Below are 24,144 nucleotides of genomic sequence, written 5' to 3'. Positions count from 1 at the left end.
CCCTCGGTTGCGGGTCCCGTCTGGCTCCGCTCCGGTTCCAGTCCCTGCCCCACGGTCGGGGGTTCAAGCAGTCGTCTCGCCAGTTCCTGCCCCTCGGCTGAGGGTTACGGCGAGTGGATCTCCAGTTCCTGTTCCTGCCCCGCGGTCGGGGGTTCAAGCAGTCGTCTCGCCAGTTCCTGCCCCTCGGCTGGGGGTTACAGCGAGCGGCCCCCCAGTTCCTGTTCCTGCCCCACGGTCGGGGGTTTTACATAATTCTCAGTTGATGTAGTGAAATACATCTACACTGCCACATACACACATGAAAGATATTGACTGTATTGGAACATTTATTTTTACTTGATTTTATCAGTCTGATATCTGTCATTAATATCTCCAGACACCTAAAGAAACATCTATGGAGGGGCAACAGGATGAGGTATCATCCATATCGGAGCCCTCTACAGGTACTCAAAAGGCATCAACAAGTCGGCGGCAAAAAAAGGCATCTACAACTGCATCAACTGGTCAAGTTAGATTTTCATGCATTATAAACAGGAGAGGGAGGGGATCCCGGAGCTCCACGTCAGCTTTCCCCCTCTGTCTGCAGTGGATGGGCCAGCAAGGATATATACTGGATATATTTGACAGCACTTGCACATTAAACACATTGGCTCCTGCGACAGACTGGCTACCTCCACTAGGTCCAGCCCTCATCAGGACCCGAACCAGGACGGGCTCCGGAGAGCCGCACAGCATGGACCAGGGAGGGGAGGAGAAGACCCAAGGAATTAGAGATATGTAATAAGATATAACAAAATAAACCAGGCAGAGAGTGAAGAAGAGAGAGGAAGATAGAAAGGTGCTGGTGCCTGATGGATGATCCCCCAGCAGTGTAGACCTATAGCAGCATAGCTATGGATGACTATAGTTCAGGGTAGAGCTAAAAGCTTTATCAAAAAGGAAGGTTTTAAGTCTAGCCTTAAATGTAGAGACATTACCTAACCCTAACCCTAAACCCTAACCCCTAACCCTACCATACTAGGCCCAAACCCTACTTTTTCTAATACACTATATAAGTAACTGTGATCTTCTCTATCAAATGCTTTGTTTATATCTAAATTTAAGATTATCACTCCTTTCATGTGTGCTATTGTGTCCCTTATGCTACTTATTGTGTCTGCTATGTCCCTTCCTGGTATGCTGTAAGCCTGTGTGTATTCCTGTGTATATTTCTTGGCTTAGACTAATAAACTCAACAAAAAAAACATTAAATCTTTCCATGTGAATGTGTACAAATAAAGTTTATTTTTGTATTAAGGCCTCAGCCCCCTCCACTGTCCCCAGCAAAGTGGGAGCACTGTCAAAGGTTTTATTTCACAATTTCTACACTGTGGCCCAAATGTGTTTTTCAGCATGTAAATGGAATACAAAGTAAATTGAGGAAGTAAATAGTATATAGGCCTAGGCTGATAATCAATAAATCAATTAATCGCACAATAAATTAAAATGAACTCAATAATTTTTCCGGCCTCGATATATTGCCATGTGCATGCATGTTTGTTTTCCTCGTCTCTTGCCTCCAAGCTGGCTGGATGACAAGAGGGTTCACTCCGTGCTCAGTCTCAGCACCTAAGCGTGTTTGTTCCATAGCGGAATGAACGGAGTGAACCCTCTTGTCAGTCATCCAGTCTCTTTGTCTCTGTGGGGGAAGCTGGACTGCTAGCATTGGCTACACACACAGAGTGCAGCAAGTCAGCCTCGTGCGGAGCAACACAAGGCAAAAAGATGATTGCAAAGCCAAATGCCACAGCCCTGGTGTGGGAATATTTCGGCTTCAAACTATTGAGAGAAATGCTGCAAACGTTTGACAGACAGTACGAATTGCCTGCGTGAAAATACATGTCATAAACGGCAATTCCAGAACTTTACAACAGAGTCTATTTTATTGTTTTTTGTTTGTTTTATTTATTTAGGATATTTAAATGTTCTTGAAATTACAATTACAATGGTAAAAAAAGAAAGATCCATTTATTACCTCTGTTTGTTTATTGGTTTATTTGTTTGCCAGATTACTAAAAAAAAGAATTAACCTTTTTCTACCAAACTTGATGAAGGGGAGGAACCCAGTTAATGTGGATGCATGTGTGGATTCAGGTTTTTTATTTTTTTCACTTTCACAGGAAATTCTCAACATTTTATGTAAAGAAATAGGTTCCCCGCCATCAGGGAATCGAACCCTGGTCTCCCGCGCGGCAGCCGTTGATTGTTTAGCTAAACGGCCCTGAACACTTTCCCATTCATTGTCTATGGTAGTGCTAAACTACTATGGACGTAATGCTCCTCCTGGCCACTGAACATGTTGGCGCTGTTTTTAGCTTCATCTCCAGTTCTCTTCCTCGATTTTAGGAACTTCAAGGACTGACTGAAGAAGAAGTATCAGGAGTATTGATCTCAACAACAACTTTGTGTGTCTGTTTTCACCAACAAAGGTAAGCGATCCCGCTGTCCTGACATTGTTCGGGAGTTTGTTCATCCACTGAGGTGCCAAAAAAGAGAAGAGTCGCAACTTCGCTGAGCGGGCTTTGTTTGCTCTCAGCGATGGGGGTACCAGTCGGCCAGCTGATGAACGAAGTGCTCTCGCTGGGGCATGTGGTCTGACCAGTGTTTGGAGGTAGATGGGTGCAGTTCCATTGACGGCCTTGAAGGCAAGCACCATCATCTTGAATCGGATGCAGGCCCCAACAGGAAGCCAGTGGAGGTCACGGAGGAGGGGGTCACATGGGAGAATTTGGGAGAGGCTGGGAGTACAGCCAAGAGGGAGTTGCAATAGTCCAGGTGGGAGATGACCAGCACTTGGACCAGGAGTTGTGTTGTGTCTTTTGTGAGGGAAAGACCGGATCCTGCAGATATTGTAGAGGGCAAACCTGCAGGATCGGGCCACATCAGTGATGTTGGGGGATGCAGGACAGTCCATTGTCGAGGATTACGCCCAGGTTCCTTGCCGTCGACGAAAGTGATACCGTGACATCCTCGACAGTGACTGACAGGTCCATATGAGGGCAGTCTTTCCCCGGGATGAAGAGCAGTTCAGTTTTCTAAGGTTGAGTTTGAGGTGATGCGCAGCTGTCCAAGCGGAGATGTCTGCCAGACATTCCGAGATGCACGTCACAACGTGAGTGCTGGAGGAGTATGTGGGAAAAGAGAGGAACAGTTGGGTGTCGTCGGCATAACAGTGGTAAGAGAATCCATGCGATGTGATTGCAGAGCCTAGTGATCTAGTGTATAGTGAAAACAGAAGTGGTCCTAATACTGAGCTTTGAGGGACACCAGTTTCCAGAAGGCAGGGATTGGACAAGGTGCCGTTTCATGTGACCTGAAAGGTGCGATTTGTCAGGTATGATGTGAACCAGGTCAGAGCAGAGTCAGCAATGCCAAGTTCAGCCAGAGTGGAGAGGAGGATTTGGTGGTTGACTTTGTCAAACGCAGAGGATAAGCCGAGGAGAATGAGGACTGACGAGATGGACGAGGCTCTGGCGGCACAGAACGACTCAGTCGCCGTGAGAAGGGCCGTCTCAGTGGAGTGACCAGTCCTAAAGCCTGACTGATTAGGGTCAAGGAGGTCATTTTCTGTAAGATAGGAGGACAGTTGGTTGTAGACTGCACGTTCCAGTGTTTTAGAGAGGAATGAAAGAAGAGATACAGGTCTGTAGTGACGGATGTCAGCTGTGTCGTGAGAGATGTCTTGGAGAAGGGAGGAGGGAATCGGGTCAAGGGAACAGGTGGTGGCACGGTTAGACGTCACTAGCGTGAGAACATCTTCAGAGGAGAGAGGGCTGAAGCAGGTAAGGCCATCAGAGGTGAGGTTTGGGGGAGGTGCTTTCTGGATGGGCATAGGAGTAAATGAGGAGCTGATGTCTTTTACTTTCTTGGTAAAGTAAGTTGGAAAGTCATCAGCAGTGAGGAAGGAAGGAGGGGGAGGAGTAGGAGGGGTGAGAAGAGAAGAGAAGAGAATAAGGAAAATAGTTTCCTGGGGTTGGAGGCAGAGGAATTGATCGTTGACAGGTAGAAGGCAGATTTAGCTGCTGATACTGTTGAGGTGAAGTCAGAGAGGAGGTGGTGGTAATGGGCAAGGTCATCAGGGTGATGTGATTTTCTCCATTTTCTCTCTGCTGCTCGTAGCACCGATCTATTGGTTCGCAGAGATTCAGACAGCCAGGGAGGGGGGAGATGATCCTGCCGGTAGGGAGGTGAGAGGACAGAGAGCATCTAAAGAGGACACCTCTTTAGATGCTCTCTGTCCTCGAGAGGGAGGATAGCAGAGTGGAGGAGGCTTCCTCAGTAGATATTAGTGAAAATTGGTCTGTAGATGGTAGTGAGGAAAGAACAGTAGAGGCGAGAGCAGAGGGAGAGAGGGATTTCAGATTGCGGCGGGTGTTGACCGCGTGAGGTCTGGGGGCGAGGGAGGTGGTGAATTTTAAGGGGAGAGAGAAAGTGACAGTGTGGTGGTCAGACACAGTGAGTGGGGTAACAGAGAGTGCCGAGGTACTACAGGACCTTGTGAAGACAAGATCGAGTTGATTCCTGGACCGGTGGGTCAATGAATTCAGAGGAGCGCAGCTTCTCTGGGGGGATGTTGAAGAGTGTCAAGAAGAATGCTTCTCCCCGTCGGGGAATCGAACCCCGGTCTCCCGCGCCCGGGCCGCGTATAGTAAGCCTTAACTCTCTTAACTTTCCCCATTCATTCTCTATGGTAGTGCTTAACACTACGGATGTAATATATTTTTGGCCACTGAGTGTAATTTGGGGGCGCTGTTTCCCCGTTTTCGACAGCGGAACCGGAAATCCCTGCTCCTTAACTTTTCTCATTCATTCTCTATGGTAGTCTCTTAACGCTACGGATGTAATATATTTTTGGCCACTGAGTGTAATTTGGGGGCGCTGTTTCCCCGTTTCGACAGCGGAACCGGAAATCCCTGCTCCTTAACTTTTCTCATTCATTCTCTATGGTAGTCTCTTAACGCTACGGATGTAATATATTTTTGGCCACTTGTGAACCAAGTGTATTTTATTGGCGCTGTTTCCCCGTTTTCACATCTCTGTATTCAAAGAAGAGCATTGGCGGCAACAGTAAAGTACAGTATCAAGTTTTTTTTTAGACGTTATCATCAAGTTTGATCAACACAACTCAATTGTAAGTCAAGCTATTTTCTTCAAGTTGTCATTCCATGTTTCTCAGTGGTATTGGTGGAGGTGTCTTAGTACAGTGGTGTTACATACTGTATGTGGGTTTTTACATCCTGACCTCTTACAGTCTGTACATATCTGGAGGCCTTTTTAGTCTCTCACTGACACTTATCCAGAACCTTTCACTCTTTTCTCTAGATTCACAACTTTTCTTACTGTGTTTTACTGAAGCTGTTAATTGTTTATACCATCATTGCGTGAATTCTTTGCATGAAAGATTTAGGTGGAAATATTTCTGTTTCTTTTGGAAGTGATAGAATATAAGTTCTTAAACTGTAATGACTTATATTGCTGATAGATGGATGGATGTTTACCCAAGTATAAGAATTATTATTTAAAATACCTCAGAATGTATCCTTTAAATTTACATCAGGAGTCTCCTCTCTCGATGCCGGCTACATTTTACACGCACATGTTTTTACAGTAGCCCAAAATGGGAAAAAAAAATCATATTTTGAGTTTTTTAAAGCAAACATAGGTTCTTCTACATGTTTAGAAGAGGAGGCTGAGGTGATGGGTATCCAGCTGCACTTTCTGTGCATGAAAATATTTCTTTCAGATTATTCTCAGATTTCAGATTTTGTCATTACAAAAGTTCACTTTGTGACTCTGTTATGGAAAAATTTCCACTACTGACCTTTCTGAGACACTATCCTCTGTACTGCGGGAATTGTCTTCTCAAGTCTTTCACTCGTGTATCAGATTACTTTGATGCTTGATCAACTGTTCCTGTCTGTTAGAAGTTAAACCTATCTGGTCAGGTGAGAAAACAGCTAAGCATACAGTCTACTGAGGGGATGTAACACCAAATGTCCTTGGGGGGGTTTATTGCTTTTCCTGTTGCCTGTTGACCAGCAATCCTTAAGTGTAATCTTCAATGGGTTTTTCATTACTTTAACACCCTCAACTACTTCGGGAATACAGAGAGGGGGCTTCCTCTTCTGCATAATAAAGCACACTTTGATCTATTGTTTAGGAAAACTGTTTTAAGTGTCATATGTCTGTCCCCTCACTTGTCATGTGACCAAAGTCATCCCCTTTCCTCACTCCTCCCATCCTAAATGTATAAAACCTCAGTCACTCACTTTGTTTAGTCAGGGCAACATTGAGTCTTATACTTTCTGTATCTGTTAATTGTTTTCCTTCCTTGCGCAAAGACATCAAGCTACGGTCTGTGGTTCTTTTTTTACTCTCTCATTAAGATATTAGAACAAAATATTCACAACACTGTGTGGATGTGCAAATTGTGTAAATATTCCTATTATATATTTGTAAATATTACTCTAAAATCTGTATTGTACTTTGGACAGGTGATAATGAAGAAGACATTGAATATCTTCCCTGGACAACAGACAGTATCCTTCAGGAAGGGTCCATCTGGACATCTGCGACAGGATCCCAGTGATGAGGCCATGAGGATCAAAAACAATCCCTCCCTTCAGGACAAGTCTGCCCCTCAGAGTCACCAGCTCGTGAGGACCAACGCCCTCACTCTTGTCTTTCAGCGAGGAGGGGATGTATCAGACCGCGTGGAGGTGATGGGGGAGTATTTGCTCCAGTTTGGCAAATACAAGGGAAAATCCTTCAAGTGGCTCCTGGAGAATGACGTCGGCTACACCATCTTCCTGATGAAAAAGGTTGAAGAGGAGGAGAGAGAGGGGACCTTCAATCCCCAGGGACATGCCAAGGAGAGCCTCCTGTCATTTCTGGACTATGCAAGTAGCTTCCAGGACATCATGGACCTGCGGGCGTACCTGTCCTCCAGGAAGCCTTCCTCACCAGTGGCATCTGAGGGGGACAACATCGTGGGCTTTGGAGCCAGGGCCAGAGACACTTGGAGGAAGATCTGGGAGACAAGAGCTGACGGCTATGCTGCATTTATCCTGGGTGTAAAGTGCGTCAAGAACAATAAAATGTACAACTTGCAGCAGTACCTTCTGAGCCAACAAAGGGCTGAGACCTGTCCACCCCCTGCAGAAGTCCCCACAACATTAGCCTCCTCCACCTCGCTGGCATCTACCACACTTGGTGAATATGCACACTAGAAATGGATATATATTTTTTATGTCTGCATTAAATGTACCTAACAATTGATTAATGTGACCGTTCAATCTCCTAGTGATGGAAGAGGACGTTGAGCTGGAGAGAGAAATGCGACATCTATCACCATCTAAATATAACATTGAACCAAGTAGGTGGATCGAGTGTATTAAACAGTTTGACATTTAAAATGACTTGAATCAAAAGTTTATTTATTGATGATAACAGTCTCACATCCTTTGTGCTTTCAGGGCCTTCAGCAGTACTTCCCAAAGTCACAGATGAATCTCAAACAACAGGTTTTTCTCCCCCTGAGTGGAATAAGAGTGCTGTGTTGTCCGCACACTTGACCATCCATGAATTTCCCATTGGTCAACGCGTGTGTTGTTTCGGCCATGTTCTGGCCTGTTCTGATGTGTGCCTTTTTATCTCGTTCGTTGTTCTGGCCATGTTCCGGCCTGTTCTGATGCCTGTGTTCTCCCATGAATTTAAGGAACACATGTGTCAGCAACGGTGGTAAGTGTTTTTTGATTTCTGCATGCTTTTTTTTTGACTGTTATTCAAGCATTTGGCATGTGTGAAACAGTAGATTTGATATTCAATCTTAGATATAGCTTGGCATGCAACATCTTTGATAAACAGATGGTTTGTTTTCTATTATATTGTATTGTAGCTCAGTGTTGTAATGCCGCTCCCGCCGTGCATGTAAAGACAGATTGACGGTGTCAGAAAAATGACGCAAAGGTTTCTTTACAGCACCAAGAGCTATGGCAACAACTGCCACTGTGTCCAGATGTGGCGAGACGGTTGAACCCACTCGGATTGCTTCAGAAAAAGGTGATGGTATTTATTTACCTCTTACTTAAAAGAACCCTGAATGTGTACAAATTGTGAGATTGTTTTATTTTATTTTATTTTTTCATTTGATTCCATCGCCACAGCCAAAACCACCTTGCCAGTCCCTCCTCAGCTCCTTGCTATTGCTGCTCAACTTGGAATAGAACAAACACCTAATGTGCAGAGCCAAAGTAAGAAACAAATTAACATTGTCAGACCTAGTATTAATAGTGTCCTGTAATGTTATCTAATAATGACATCGGGTAACTGTTAAATTGAATTATCTTTTGATTTCAAAGCACATGGACAGCTTGTGCCGCAGGGATCATCTGTAGAGCTCGAGAATAAAGCGGATCCATCTCTGTCGGAAGGTAAATATTCAATTAATATTATGAAAGAGAAGAGCTCAATCGTGTGTTCATTTTTTTTATGTGTTCATTTTTTTGTATTCCTTGTCCTAGATGCGTCATCGCAGAATGTGGATCCTGTGGAGGCACAAGGGGACATCGTCCTTGATGAAGGTAGGATTTTGTTGTCACATTAATTGCATTACATTTAAAATTTGCTCTCCGTCTGTGTTTTTACTGTAGTTTTTTGTGCTTGTGTTTTTTAGCACCTCTGCAAACTCCTGCGCCCCAGCCCAGGCAGCCATCAGCCTCTGTCCCAGGCTACGATCAGGATGTTGCGCGGTGGAACTGCTCCCACCAGCAGAAAGTATGGATGAAGTGTGAGATGGAGGCGTTAGGTCTATGGCCAGGATCGCGTCCAGTACGTCACCTGATGAACATGCTGTCCCTGTGGCGTTATCCACCTCAGCCTGAGCTCATAGACACCATCTCTGAACTGCCCTCACCATATTTTCAGCGGGAACTTGATGCTGCCAAGAAGAGGGCTGCAGAGTGCAAAAGGGTCAGAGAGGAGAGGAAAAAAAGAAGCGCCACAGAGCCTCTGCCATCCGGTCGCCTGTGCAGGTTTTGTCACCAGCCTCTAAAGCAGGGCCCTAACAGCCCTCACGTCCACACCTGCTTCCCTGGAGTACAAGGGAAATATATCTACTGCCCCTGCAGAGTTTTCTCTTTCTTCAAGGCACAGGGCATGGTCAAGGAGATGACCTGGAGCGAGTTCCAAGCTTCCCAATGGTTTGAGGCTGAACGAAATAGATGGATGGTGCAAAAAAGATGACAATGACAGTTGTTTATGTTTATGTTTATTTTAATTGTCAATTCTGTATAAAGAATAAAAACTATAAAAGCCAGAACACATTTGACTTTGTGTTTTATTTCAATTTCATTCCAAACTGAGCAATTGATAACTGTTATGTTTAACATTACGCTGCCATTTATATATATTTAGTTTGTGTTTTATTTGTGTTATTATTTTTGTGAGCATGTTAGCCTTGCTTCAGAACTGTATTAAGTATTTAATGAATTAAAAACAAGTGTACCATAGAATGGAAATGAGCCCAACAAACAGATGAAATAGAATTAAATACCATTTTAATTGTATAAAGTTCAAAACATTTGATCAAATCAAGAAAACATAAACTATATTTGCTTCTAGTGGGAATAAAACCCACTCCCCTGTCTTACAAGGCTTCTGCAGCGCGTTCAGCAGCACCGGAGAGACGGGACACAGCATGCTGCAATCTGATTGGCTGTCAGTCCTCTACGGCTATACGCGACTGGCCCATGTGATACAGACTTGTATAACCACCATTACAGCCACATTTTTTAGCCTGTTATGGAATTCACAGCGATTTACACTCAGTGCAGATGTGTAATTATATGACAGTTTAGATGTGATTATAATCTCCACACACCACTGTTGTAAACAGTACTCATATTTATTATATATTTATCTGTTTTAACACTGAGAGAAGTTGAGGGACTTGATGTGGACTGTTATCAACAGCACTGTGACAGATTATCACCTTGATGATAACAGATGTGGTAGAAAGACATTTTATACATTTGTACAATGTTAATTTCTGTTAGTACATCACTTTGGCTGAAATCTGTGGTGCTTCCACCTGCTGAACACAGAATAAACTGTGAGTACCAATCTTGGCTCTTTAACACAGCTGATATTACAAAAGTATTGTAATTATTGTATTGTACAGTATCTGTAAATAATCGTGCTTTTCCTATGTTCCTTAATATCTACATATGTGATAATTATTTCAGCATAAAATATCCTTTATTGTGACTTTTTCCATTTCATTTCATCAAGCAGTGCAACACCTCATGTCCTCAGAATCCACTGTGGCAGCAGCAACATATTGGAGATCAGCAGCTTCAGACTGGTCAACATGAGGACAACCTTTACAAGCTTCATCTGCACAACACTTCATGTGTTCCTCCCTCAACTATTGATAACCTGCAACTGCTTACAGTTGGCAGTCATTGCAAAGTGTCATGGATAATATTGAATATTGAGTCAATTTCTATATCCATTATGGTTGGTGAAATTAACACTGTTATCACAACAATATTCATCTTTTACTTTCTGATTTGATAAACTTTAGATAAAAACTGTGTTTTCATTTCTTTTTTGCCATAACAGACTCAGCACAGCTGTGTCCCTCAGGTTTGTCCGTCCCTAATAAAATGACTGGAAACATACAAGTATGGCATTATTGCAAATATAAATTACTTTCAAACAAAGTTTGTGTGCTTATATTCTGTGGATATTCTACTATGTATTTGAATATGGTTTGTGATTACACTGAAAACTACCAAGACAATGAATGTGCAATATGGAGTTCTTCCACATCGAAACTTTTGCATATATAATGTAATGCATTTTGTGCAATTCTTTGCTTTAATTGTTAGTAAGTTATGAAAACAAGTCTATACCTGGAATCAGTGCTGAAGTGATGAAAAATGCCCTGTTGTGAAGCTGACAATGACAGAAGGAGAAAGCTGGTACACAAGTTGCTGGCAATTTTCTGAACATTTTTTGGTGACTTCCCTTTTTCACTTTACAGTTTTGTGTAACCACATTTTTCTTCACTCCTATGTTTTCTATAAAACCTTTTTGGTCTAACCAAGTACACACTATTGGGCATAATAAAAAGCACTGTACTCTTTAGTCAACTTTGTCATCATACACATTTTAAAATGTAGTTCTTCTGCTTGTTCAAATGCTAAGCCATACTTGTACATACACAGAAGTAGACTTCATTCCTGTAATATCCCCCCTTCTATTTACAGTTTTGTGTGAGCATCTTCTGTATCACTACAATGTCACTTCTCTGCTGTGCTTGTGTTGCACTGACCTGTTGCTGACAAATACAAAACTAACCACAACATGTGGCTGTATCTGCAAATATTTATCAATCATTTATCAGCGATCAACATGGCACACGAACACCAACAAACACAACTTCTTACCAAATTACACGCCTGCACTGCCCAACACATGCTGTACTTGTAACATTGCATTAGCCTTCTGCAGCGATGTGATGGTAAAACATACTTTCATTTCACTATAAAACTTGTCTGCACACTTTAACCCAAGTTTATCAACCACACACACTGTGCTGACTCTACATCCTATGCATGTCGCACTCTTTCTGATAATGCGCTCACCTGCTGCTGCTGCCGAACTCCGGCGCTCTTGGCAACACGCCAAGAACACTCTTAAAATTTTCCTCCACATTTCCAATTTTGTTTTCACCTATTAAACAAACTTCCATGACTTTGCACGTCTCCATCTGAACTGCCGTACTACAACATACAGTCATACTGCAACATGCACATAACACCTGAACTCCACTGTTATCCACAGCTATCCAATTATATCATGCCTTTACCTAACGCTACAATTATTAGCACTACTCAGAAAACCTACGTCTGTCAATGCAAACTCTAACTGCCCATTTCCCTTCTCCTCCCCAACAGCAACTACCTCCACTTCCACTTACCCTTTCTCCCCATCTAAAATACCCAAAGCCGAACACAGCGACAATGACGAAATCCGTCGTGAGATGGAGCTACTCACTGTAAGCACTGCAATTACGCCTCAGCTGCATAATACATTACGCCTGCAATTATATACACATGACATACATCACTAACCTACCTAACTTTGTGTTTTTTCTATCCACAGTACAAAAGTGCTGCACTCCTTTCACCCCCTCACGAAACCTCACAAGGCATGGCCCATGTCTCCTACAAAGTCATGTCATCACTGAATAAACAGACACAACAAATCCGCCAACTCCAGAAAACCATTAAATATCTACGCAAAAAATGCACATAACACGAACGCGCCACAGCAGTTGTAATATCATTTTTTTGTCACTATACTATGTCACATACGGTGTGGGCGTGGCATGCAGCAAAGGTCGTGTGATGGCGTTTGTGGTTTGAAAGCTTTATCATCATCACAAGATCCTGATCCTTGGCACACATGTCCACGCTGACGACCTGTTACGTATGTAAATGTTATCGTGTGTGGGCGGAGCAAAATGGCTCTGTAACGCCCCTACAAATCTTCAAAGCCCCCCTGCCATTGAGGTTAGTTTTGCGTAGGTGGACAAAATTCTATACACGCCTTCGTCATGCCCAGACACACAAAATAGCCTCTTGACATCATGCCACCAGGTCCACAGAAAGTCAGCCATTTTGATTGGAAAATACATTTTGGCGCCATTTTTGCCTGTTTCCACACCTCGCATATGATCAAACTCCTTCTAGAGATTTAATGGTAAAGCCTTCAAACTCGGTCAGGTTACTCTTCAGCCATGGGGGATTAAAAGGTAGTATAATCTTTTCCAAAGTCTGAAGGGTGTGGCTGTGGTGACACTGAAAATTCAGGGATTTTCTGTGATTTGCTGTACAACACAAACTTGCTTATAACTTGTGCTTACATTGTCTGATCTTGACCAAACTTCTTAGGGGGGATGCTGGACTTGGCCTGAATGCGTACATATGCCCATAGTGACATCTATCACAGCGCCACCTGCTGGTGGTTGCAAATGTCTCTTTTATGGAGAGGTGCTAGTTCACCTCCTGGGCACTGCCGAGGTGCCCTTGAGCAAGCCACCAAACCCCCCAAACCCCCCAATTGCTCCCCGGGCACTTTCATGGCTCACCACTTCCTCAGGAAAGGCAGGATGCAACATGTCATTAAGGACTATCAGTACAATTATTAGTTTTGGCCAAAACGGCTCCCCATTTGCCAAACATTTCCTCTAGCCCCCCTTTCGAAATCCCCCCTTTCGGTAAAGGGGGATTTGTAGTTATGAGAGCAGTGTCTTCTTGATGAATTTTTACTGAACAAATCACCGGTTGTCTCAGTAGGCAGGATTGTTGTCTTCACTAACGAGGACTGTGGTCTTCTCAGTTGACAGTCTGTTATTTTCACAAGCTAATAACTTGAAGCAAGGGAACTTGTTATTTATACGTTTGGTAATTCAGTGGACCAAAGAAATATCCTTTGATGTCTAGAGTTTTTGGTTCTTTGATTGGATTTGGTAAGGATTTGGAGGCCAGCCATCCCTTTGATGGTTGCCCCCACATCAATCATCAAAGAAGATTTTTAAGAAGCAACCGTGGCGATTTTTATAACTGCACAACATGGCGGCCCCTCAGGGTTTATCAGGTTTACTTCTATATGATGCACATCATTGCGGAGCATACACAAATCCTGAGCTAGGCGGCTACTATACACATGTTGCACTGATAGCTACAGTGATCCCTGTCGGAGACGGAGGTTAGTCTCTTGACCAAATGAAGAAAATGAATCAAGGATTTCCGATACATTAGATAATGTGTGATATGCTTGAGGGAATTAATGAAATATGCTATGAAGTGTTGAATTAAGTATGTAGATCCTTTAAATTAGTAAAAGTACATAAGCATCAACAAAATATAAGTCTATGTGTCAGTAAGTACATAGTGTGAAATCTTAACAGTACAAGCATTATAAAATAAATGTAGTAGGATGAAAATAAAATAATGAAAATGGAAAACACTGTAGAGCAGCTGTAGTCAACTACTTTACCATCAGCAGGAAGTGGGTGCATTATGCAAACTAATTGTTGCATTGTGTGTCACTGAGAGCATGGGGAATTGTGTGTTTGTGCAGCAAGTTTGGATTCATGTTTGTAAAAAATGTCTGTGTGTGTGTGTGTGTGAGTGTGAGGACCTTGATGCTGGCTGGTTTCTAAAAGTGATGTGAAATAATTGAGAGGATGTGTATTTACATGTTGATCTATGTGATTTTAGTCTGTGAGAGCTATCGATGCAGTTGATAACACAGGCACCGACATTCTGTGATTAAGCATTGTATTGTTGTGTGTTGTTCATGTGTTCAATGTGATTTTACACTGCAAATAGAGGTTTCATATTTTAATTTCACTCAAGGATTCATGGCTATTGAGCAGTGCTTTGTGAGAGTTGGTCAAATACGGTCTCTACAATTGTCAATGCTTCTACAGATGTGTTTGACTGTTTCCATTTCATTTCATTTAATATATTCCAGTTAATACTGGGCTAAAAGGATTAGTTTATGTATGAATTATGAAGATTTCTTTTGTTACTTTTACCTTTTTTAAATAAAAGACACTTTATGTTAAACAATATTTAGTTTCTGCGTTTTGGTCCTTCCCTTCCCTTTTTCCTACCACGTTCGTTCCCTCCCCACACCCTCCAGCCTTGACAGTACCAACCAGATATGGACCAAGCAGAGATTTATCTTTTTTGTAGCAAGGTTTTTTATTTAGACTCGTTAGTTGACGAGCTGAGCACCGCAGGCACCAAGCAGCGTGCAAAGCTCCTGGAGAGGATGGCACCTGTGCGGGATTGGCTTGAGGACAGACCCTGGGTCAGCCACTTTGTCCCGCACCTGGTGACCGTAGAGAAGAGACTCAAGGACATCCTCTCACCCCCAACTCCCCCTGCTGATCACTACCTCGGCACCCGCCTGGCTTTTGGATTCTGTGTAGAATCGCTACGGTGCAGGGCGGACACCGGAGGGGAGCCCCCCACTCTGTTTCCATCCATCTCCACCAGCTCACAAGTGGCAACCTCAAGTCAGGATATCATGGATTCTAGCAGAAGCCCCCCACGTTCCAGCGCCGGGGGTCCCGGCAGATGCTACTCACGTTTCAGTCTCGGAGGTCGCCGCTCCAGTTCCTGCCCCACGGTCGGGGGTTCAAGCAGTCGTCTCGCCAGCTCCTGCCCCTCGTCTGGGGGTTACGGCGAGTGGCTCTCCACTTCCTGTTCCTGCCCCTCGGTTGCGGGTCCCGTCTGGCTCCGCTCCGGTTCCAGTCCCTGCCCCACGGTCGGGGGTTCAAGCAGTCGTCTCGCCAGTTCCTGCCCCTCGGCTGAGGGGTTACAGCGAGAGGCCCCCCAGTTCCTGTTCCTGCCCCACGGTCGGGGGTTTTACATAATTCTCAGTTGATGTAGTGAAATACATCTACACTGCCACATACACACATGAAAGATATTGACTGTATTGGAACATTTATTTTTACTTGATTTTATCAGTCTGATATCTGTCATTAATATCTCCAGACACCTAAAGAAACATCTATGGAGGGGCAACAGGATGAAGTATCATCCATATCGGAGCCCTCTACAGGTACTCAAAAGGCATCAACAAGTCGGCGGCAAAAAAAGGCATCTACAACTGCATCAACTGGTCAAGTTAGATTTTCATGCATTATAAACAGGAGAGGGAGGGGATCCCGGAGCTCCACGTCAGCTTTCCCCCTCTGTCTGCAGTGGATGGGCCAGCAAGGATATATACTGGATATATTTGACAGCACTTGCACATTAAACACATTGGCCCCTGCGACAGACTGGCTACCTCCACTAGGTCCATCCCTCATCAGGACCCGAACCAGGACGGGCTCCGGAGAGCCGCACAGCATGGACCAGGGAGGGGAGGAGAAGACCCAAGGAATGAGAGATATGTAATAAGATATAACAAAATAAACCAGGCAGAGAGAGAAGAAGAGAGAGGAAGATAGAAAGGTGCTGGTGCCTGATGGATGATCCCCCAGCAGTGTAGACCTATAGCAGCATAGCTATGGATGACTATGGTTCAGGGTAGAGCTAAAAGCTTTATCAAAAAGGAAGGTTTTAAGTCTAGCCTTAAATGTAGAGACATTACCTAACCCTAACCCTAAACCCTAACCCCTAACCCTACCATACTAGGCCCAAACCCTACTTTTTCTAATACACTATATAAGTAACTGTGATCTTCTCTATCAAATGCTTTGTTTATATCTATATTTAAGATTATCCCTCCTTTCATGTGTGCTATTGTGTCCCTTATGCTACTTATTGTGTCTGCTATGTCCCTTCCTGGTATGCTGTAAGCCTGTGTGTATTCCTGTGTATATTTCTTGGCTTAGACTAATAAACTCAACAAAAAAAACACTAAATCTATCCATGTGAATGTGTACAAATAAAGTTTATTTTTGTATTAAGGCTTCAGCCCCCTCCACTGTCCCCAGCAAAGTGGGAGCACTGTCAAAGGTTTTATTTGACAATTTCTACACTGTGGCCCAAATGTGTTTTTCAGCATGTAAATGGAATACAAAGTAAATTGAGGAAGTAAATAGTATATAGGCCTAGGCTGATAATCAATAAATCAATTAATCGCACAATAAATTAAAATGAACTCAATAATTTTTCCGGCCTCGATATATTGCCATGTGCATGCATGTTTGTTTTCCTCGTCTCTTGCCTCCAAGCTGGCTGGATGACAAGAGGGTTCACTCCGTGCTCAGTCTCAGCACCTAAGCTCGTTTGTTCCATAGCAGAATGAACGGAGTGAACCCTCTTGTCAGTCATCCAGTCTCTTTGTCTCTGTGGGGGAGGCTGGACTGCTAGCATTGGCTACACACACAGAGTGCAGCAAGTCAGCCTCGTGCGGAGCAACGCGAGGCAAAAAGATGATTGCAAAGCCAAATGCCACAGCCCTGGTGTGGGAATATTTCGGCTTCAAACTATTTAGAGAATTGCTGCAAACGTTTGACAGACAGTACGAATTGCCTGCGTGAAAATACATGTCACAAACGGCAATTCCAGAACTTTACAACAGAGTCTATTTTATTGTTTTTTGTTTGTTTTATTTATTTAGGATATTTAAATGTTCTTGAAATTACAATTACAATGGTAAAAAAGAAAGATCCATTTATTACCTCTGTTTGTTTATTGGTTTATTTGTTTGCCAGATTACAAAAAAAAAGAATTAACCTTTTTCTACCAAACTTGATGAAGGGGAGGAACCCAGTTAATGTGGATGCATGTGTGGATTCAGGTTTTTTTTTTTTTCACTTTCACAGGAAATTCTCGACATTTTATGTAAAGAAATAGGTTCCCCCCCGTCGGGGAATCAAACCCTGGTCTCCCGCGCAGCAGCCGTTGATTGTTTAGCTAAACGGCCCTGAACACTTTCCCATTCATTGTCTATGGTAGTACTAAACTACTATGGACGTAATGCTCCTCATGGCCACTGAACATGTTGGGGCTGTTTTTAGCTTCATCTCCAGTTCTCTTCCTCGATTTCTCTTTTAACTTCAAGGACTGACTGAAGAAGAAGCATCAGGAGTATTGATCTCAACAACAACTTTGTGTGTCTGTTTTCACCAACAAAGGTAAGCGATTCCGCTGTCCTGACATTGTTCGGGAGTTTGTTCATCCACTGAGGTGCCAAAACAGAGAAGAGTCGCAACTTCGCTGAGCGGGCTTTGTTTGCTCTCAGCGATGGGGGTACCAGTCGGCCAGCTGATGAACGAAGTACTCTTGCTGGGGCATGTGGTCTGACCAGTGTTTGGAGGTCGACAGGTGCAGTTCCATTGACGGCCTTGAAGGCCAGCACCATCATCTTGAATAGGATGCAGGCCCCAACAGGAAGCCAGTGGAGGTCATGGAGGAGGGGGTCACATGGGAGAATTTGGGAGAGGCTGGGAGTACAGCCAAGAGGGAGTTGCAATAGTCCAGGTGGGAGATGACCAGCACTTGGACCAGGAGTTGTGTTGTGTCTTTTGTGAGGAAAGACCGGATCCTGCAGAAATTGTAGAGGGCAAACCTGCAGGATCAGGCCACATCAGTGATGTTGGGGGTGCAGGACAGTCCATCGTCGAGGATTACGCCGAGGTTCCTTGCCGTCGACGAAAGTGATACCGTGACATCCTCGACAGTGACTGACAGGTCCATATGAGGGCAGTCTTTCCCCAGGATGAAGAGGAGTTCAGTTTTTACTAAGGTTGAGTTTGAGGTGATGCACAGCTGTCCAAGCGGAGATGTCTGCCAGACATTCCGAGATGCACGTCACAATGTGAGTGCTGGAGGAGTATGTGGGAAAAGAGAGGAACAGTTGGGTGTCGTCAGCATAACAGTGGTAAGAGAATCCATGCGATGTGATTGCACAGCCTAGTGATCTAGTGTATAGTGAAAACAGAAGTGGTCCTAATACTGAGCTTTGAGGGACACCAGTTTCCAGAAGGCAGGGATTGGACAAGGTGCTGTTTCATGTGACCTGAAAGGTGCGATTTGTCAGGTATGATGTGAACCAGGTCAGAGCAGAGTCAGCAATGCCAAGTTCAGCCAGAGTGGAGAGGAGGATTTGGTGGTTGACTTTGTCAAACGCAGAGGATAAGTCAAGGAGAATGAGGACTGACGAGATGGACGAGGCTCTGGCGGCACAGAACGACTCAGTCGCCGTGAGGAGGGCCGTCTCAGTGGAGTGACCAGTCCTAAAGCCTGACTGATTAGGGTCAAGGAGGTCATTTTCTGAAAGATAGGAGGACAGTGGGTTGTAGACTGTACGTTCCAGTGTTTTAGAGAGGAATGAAAGAAGAGATACAGGTCTGGAGTTTTGGATGTCAGCTGTGTCGTGAGAGATGTCTTGGAGAAGGGAGGAGGGAATCGGGTCAAGGGAACAGGTAGTGGCACGGTTAGACGTCACTAGCGTGAGAACATCTTCAGAGGAGAGAGGGCTGAAGCAGGTATGGCCATCAGAGGTGAGGTTTGGGGGAGGTGCTTTCTGGATGGGCATAGGAGTAAATGAGGAGCTGATGTCTTTTACTTTCTTGGTAAAGTAAGTTGGAAAGTCATCAGCAGTGAGGAAGGAAGGAGGGGGAGGAGTTGGAGGGGTGAGAAGAGAAGAGAAGAGAATAAGGAAAATAGTTTCCTGGGGTTGGAGGCAGAGGAATTGATCGTTGACAGGTAGAAGGCAGATTTAGCTGCTGATACTGTTGAGGTGAAGTCAGAGAGGAGGTGGTGGTAATGGGCAAGGTCATCAGGATGATGTGATTTTCTCCATTTTCTCTCTGCTGCTCGTAGCACCGATCTATTGGTTCGCAGAGATTCAGACAGCCAGGGAGGGGGGAGATGATCCTGCCGGTAGGTAGGTGAGAGGACAGAGAGCATCTAAAGAGGTGTCCTCTTTAGATGCTCGAGAGGGAGGATAGCAGAGTGGAGGAGGCTTCCTCAGTAGATATTAGTGAAAATTGGTCTGTAGATGGTAGCGAGGAAAGAACAGTAGAGGCGAGAGCAGAGAGGGATTTCAGATTGCGGCGGGTGTTGACCGTGTGAGGTCTGGGGGCGAGGGAGGTGGTGAATTTTAAGGGGAGAGAGAAAGTGACAGTGTGGTGGTCAGACACAGTGATTGGGGTAACAGAGAGTGCCGAGGTACTACAGGACCTTGTGAAGACAAGATCGAGTTGATTCCCGGACCGGTGGGTCAATGAATTCAGAGGAGCGCAGCTTCTCTGGGGGGATGTTGAAGAGTGTCAAGAAGAATGCTTCTCCCCGTCGGGGAATCGAACCCCGGTCTTCCGCGTGACAGGCGGAGATACTGTCCACTATACTAACGAGGATTGGTGCAATAACCTCATCGACAGGACGGTGGTGCTGCTCTCTTAAGGATAAGTCATTGTGTGTTGTGGCCTTGTACAGTGATCTGGAATTTGAAAAGTAATTTCCACTGAGGCCTAACATTGATAAGTTTGTGTTCCCTGTATTTACAAAGACTGATCTGTAGGATATCTGGGATTCCAACCACATCTTTCAAGTTTCCTGGTAATCCATCCAGCGGTATTTTGCATAATCCTGCAAAATAACAGGTAAACAAATGAGACAAATAAATCTACTTTTATCTTTTTAATTTCCAACAGCCCCATCAATGAACAACAACATGAGCCACATCTCAATGAGAGATCTTTAGAACACTCCTCCAGAGAAACCTTGTGTGGAGCCGGGCCTGGAGGAGCTGAGGAGGCTGAGCAGAGACCTCATGGCCATCCGTCTGCAGGTGGACAAACACTTCCAGAGCAGCAACACGTCAGAGGAATGGCAGATGATGTCATTCGTATACGGCGTGATTCACATCAGGACGACAAGAAGAGAGTTTTAATCACTGTGGGTGTACCAGGAGCTCACACACTGGATTCTGAGACTAGCTACTGCTTGATTTACTGTGTCTGAGTGATAGAACAGGATTTTCTGTATTTTTATAAACTTTTTAGTAAGTTTGGACTAAAACTTTGGAGAAGAAAATGGAAAAGGTTTTTCAGTCCACCTCAGTGACTGTGTCCATGCTGTGTTTCACTTACATCATTATTATATGATCAACTCGCTGATTTATACAAACAGTGTGAGAACCAGTAAACAGAAACGTGTAAATCACTCTACCATCTCTCTCCAAATTTGCATGTCTTTGAGCCCTTTGTGTGTGTGGGGGATTGTGGGTTAAACTGCGTGTATAAACAAATGAAAATGAGTGTAAAAAGAATTCCCCCTTGAGGGATCCATAAAGTTTCAATTATTAATTATTAAATCTCTTTTTAAAAAGTCAAACAAAAACCTGAGCCGTGACTTGAACCTTGAAATAAACTTAAAGTTATTGTGTGTTTTGCTCTTTAAATGAAATTAAGCATTTTCTCTTGTTTAAATTTCAAATCAAAATGTTTACTACAGCCTGTTTACACTAATTTATTAACTGGCTTGATGCTACTGTTGTTGATGATTATCATTAAAAACTAAATTGATCTATGTTGGATTATATCCACTGGATGGCATCATTGGTCAACTGGTGCGTGCATGAAGTAGAAAGTAATGCTGCCGGTATCCACCTCTCAAGGGTAGGCTTTGCTCCAGATTGGGAGCCTATAATAACTGTTGTCAACCATGAATGTTGTCAAAGTGGTTCCTCGATAACAACAATTTCCTCACACGCAGTTTTGAATCTCTCTTCTGAAATCTCAAAGGACTCCTAGTAGCAAATTCTTTGCAAATAGATTTGGCTCCTCTCAGAAAACGGCTTATGGGACTCTGGTTGGGTTGGTTATGGTGTATTTACCAGTGTCAGGCCCTGGGGATTCACTGTTCATCAGTTTCTGTAGTGTAGTGGTTATCACCTTTGCTTAACACGTGAAAGGTCCTCAGCGTGAAACTGGAAAAATAAAATGAAACAAAAATAGGTCTATTGCATTAGCCGGGAATCGAACCCGGGCCTCCCGCGCGGCCCTCGAGAAAAGTTTAGCTAAACCGACCTAAACGCTTTTTAACATGCATTTCAATGATAGTGCTGAACCACAGTGTGGATGTAATATTCTTTTGGCCACTCTTCCGGCTGTGGCGCTGTTCCGACTTTTTCTATAGACTCGCGCTCCTCCGATATTTCTTTTCTTACTTCAGGCAAACCTCTAACGGCAGACGGTCATAAAAGCGTGCATATTCACTGTCTATTGTTGATGTCATTACGTGTTCTTACAGGGGCTGTGCATCATTCAAACATTCAAGTCATTTTCATTCGTCAAAGGTAAGACACGTTGTTTTATTTTCATAAAAGTTAGCCTGCTTTCTGATAACATTAGTTCGCTGCTGCTGCTAATTCGCTTGGTTGATGCGATAGAACTGCCCGGAATTAAGTTTGGGGTAATTATGGACTAAATAATGAATGAACATCATGCTATTTGTTGAGATTGTGTGTGGTTTTTAGGTTGTTGCTTAATATTATATATTCGTCAGCGCGGTATTGACAGTAATGTCGTGTCAGCAGTTGCCTAGCACCACTCGCAGGGTAACGCAGAAGGTTTGTGGTGAAATAACACGTCAAAGTATGAATGGACATGATCGTTTTATATAGTTATATGCATAGTTTTCATGACGTGACGTTAAATAGTCTTGTCAGTCCATTTATATCAATCTTTTGTTGATAAGTTAACTATAGCCTACCTCAGCATTGCTCACTTGCTAAGAGACTGACGCTACAAACGTGTGTTGAAATTACGTGATAACATGATTGTATTTCATATTTTTGTGTATCTGGTTTTGATGTTGTGATGTTAACTCATCTTAACACCATGGATCTGTTACTCCTAAGATGTCTGACTAGTTAGGCTACATATTGCATCAACTAAAACAGCTGTACTACTAAGGGATTGATACCATCTCTTTTTTTAAAATACAAATGTGATATTAATATGTTCAAATTCATTTGGCAGAACTAGTAGTGCCAGAGTAGACTTTCAGACAAGCAGTAGAGGTCTGCCTACTGTATTTATCAAGTGTAATAAGACTTTGATCTAGGCATTCACTTCTCCTACCCCCCCCTCTCTCTCACACACACATAACTGCTCTCCAACTCCTGCTGCAAAGACCGTCCCACCCCCCTGTTGTTTTCGCGCCCACACACGCACACACACTGTGAGTAGATAAGGATCAGAGAGGTGTGATAAACTATTGTCTTGACCCTATGAACTATTTGACTGCAAGCCCCCCCCCACACACACACACACACTGTGAGTAGATAAGGATCAGAGAGGTGTGATAAACTATTGTCTTGACCCTATGAACTATTTGACTGCAAGCCCCCCCACACACACACGCACACACTGTACTTCCTCCCAGACTCAGAGGTGTGAGAAACTATTGTCTTTACCCTCTGAACTATTTGACTGAAGTTCATAGAAGATAACCCAAACTTATGTTTTTACTTTATGGTAGGTCAAGATGCAGAGGTCGGTGTTCTTCCCAGGTAAGCTCAGTGTTGTGTTCCGCAAGGGACCAGGTGGATTTCTCTTACAGGAACCCTCTGCAGAAGCCAGACGGATCAAGGATGACCCCACTCGTCAGGACAGGTCTGCCCTGAGAGAGGACCTCGTGCGGCAGAATGCCCTGGCTGCGGTTCGTCAGAGAGGGGGTGATGCCTCAGACAGGACGGAGGTGCTAGGAGACTACATCCTGCAGTTTGGCAAGTATAAAGGGAAGGCTTTCAGGTGGCTTTTGGAGAATGATGTTGGCTATACATGTTACCTTGTCAAGGATCTGCGTAAGGAGGAGGCTGCAGGTCGTTTCAGGCCCGAGGGGCATAGCAAGGATAGTCTACTGTCCTTTGTGAATTATGCTCTGAGTTTTGCAGAGATCCAGTCTCTCCTCGCCTACGAGGCCAGGGGAGAGGGTGTGGTGACAGCCACATCAGAGGACGACCAGCTGGTTGGCTTTGGCGACAGGGCCAAGAGCACCTGGAAGGAGATCTGGGACAGCAGAGCTGATGGCTACGCAGGATTCATCATCCGGAAGAAGGGCTGCCTCCCAGGGACACGGATGGACAAGCTGCAGCAGTACCTACGGAAGAGGCAGAAATCCACACCTGCTGAGCCTGCCTCAAGAGCCCCTACCAACCCCCTGAGTAAGTCACTTTTTGACAATGACATTTGACAAATGTTGTTGATTCCAGTTCATTTTAGTCCTACAGACAAATTGATTGATGTTTTCATTCACTCTTTTCCTTGTCTGTGCCACCAGCGATGGATGAGGATGAAGAGCTGGAGAAGGCGATGCTGAGCCTCACACCATCTAAGCTACAACTGCAGAGCTGTAAGTACACTATTATTACACGTCTCAAATGTCAGAACTAATGATAGCAGTCAATTTTGTATCTTATGTTTTCCCATTGTATTTCTCTGTGTCTGTGTGTAACCAGTTGCGGTGCCAGCAGCAGCAGCAGCAGCTGCCATACCAGGAGTGTCTCCAAGAGCAAAGACAGGTTTTTACATAAAAGGTTTCAGGGCTGGAG

At 44.0% G+C, this 24,144-nt stretch overlaps 1 protein-coding gene, 1 non-coding gene and 1 pseudogene across 4 annotated transcripts; 1 reads left to right on the top strand and 2 right to left on the bottom strand.

Annotated features, from left to right (window-relative positions):
• Window positions 1–4,730: 4,730 nt before the first annotated feature.
• Window positions 4,731–8,953, top strand: LOC138407061 (uncharacterized). 3 transcript variants are annotated; one of them, XM_069521408.1, is made up of 9 exons: window positions 4,731–5,170; window positions 6,534–7,251; window positions 7,343–7,414; window positions 7,515–7,779; window positions 8,020–8,100; window positions 8,205–8,291; window positions 8,400–8,471; window positions 8,562–8,621; window positions 8,714–8,953. In XM_069521408.1, exons 2-5 carry the CDS (start codon window positions 6,540–6,542, stop codon window positions 8,072–8,074), a joined length of 1,104 nt encoding a protein of 367 aa, XP_069377509.1. In that variant the 5' UTR covers window positions 4,731–5,170; window positions 6,534–6,539; the 3' UTR covers window positions 8,075–8,100; window positions 8,205–8,291; window positions 8,400–8,471; window positions 8,562–8,621; window positions 8,714–8,953. The 3 variants fall into 3 exon arrangements, with proteins under 3 accessions (XP_069377509.1, XP_069377510.1, XP_069377508.1); XM_069521409.1 differs by lacking the exon at window positions 4,731–5,170 and having other exon boundaries at window positions 5,672–7,251; window positions 7,515–7,562; window positions 7,757–7,779; XM_069521407.1 differs by lacking the exon at window positions 4,731–5,170 and having other exon boundaries at window positions 5,673–7,251.
• Window positions 8,954–17,601: 8,648 nt separating this feature from the next.
• Window positions 17,602–20,366, bottom strand: LOC138407124 (uncharacterized; annotated as a pseudogene).
• trnad-guc (transfer RNA aspartic acid (anticodon GUC)) lies at window positions 19,871–19,942 on the bottom strand. The gene has a single exon. It is a non-coding gene; the product is annotated as a tRNA-Asp (tRNA).
• Window positions 20,367–24,144: the final 3,778 nt, after the last annotated feature.

Source organism: Paralichthys olivaceus, chromosome 24, assembly GCF_024713975.1.
Source record: "Paralichthys olivaceus isolate ysfri-2021 chromosome 24, ASM2471397v2, whole genome shotgun sequence".
Classification (NCBI taxonomy): Eukaryota; Metazoa; Chordata; class Actinopteri; order Pleuronectiformes; family Paralichthyidae; genus Paralichthys; species Paralichthys olivaceus.
The sequence above is the reverse complement of the archived record's forward strand: the minus strand, read 5'-3'. Positions and strand labels throughout refer to the sequence as shown.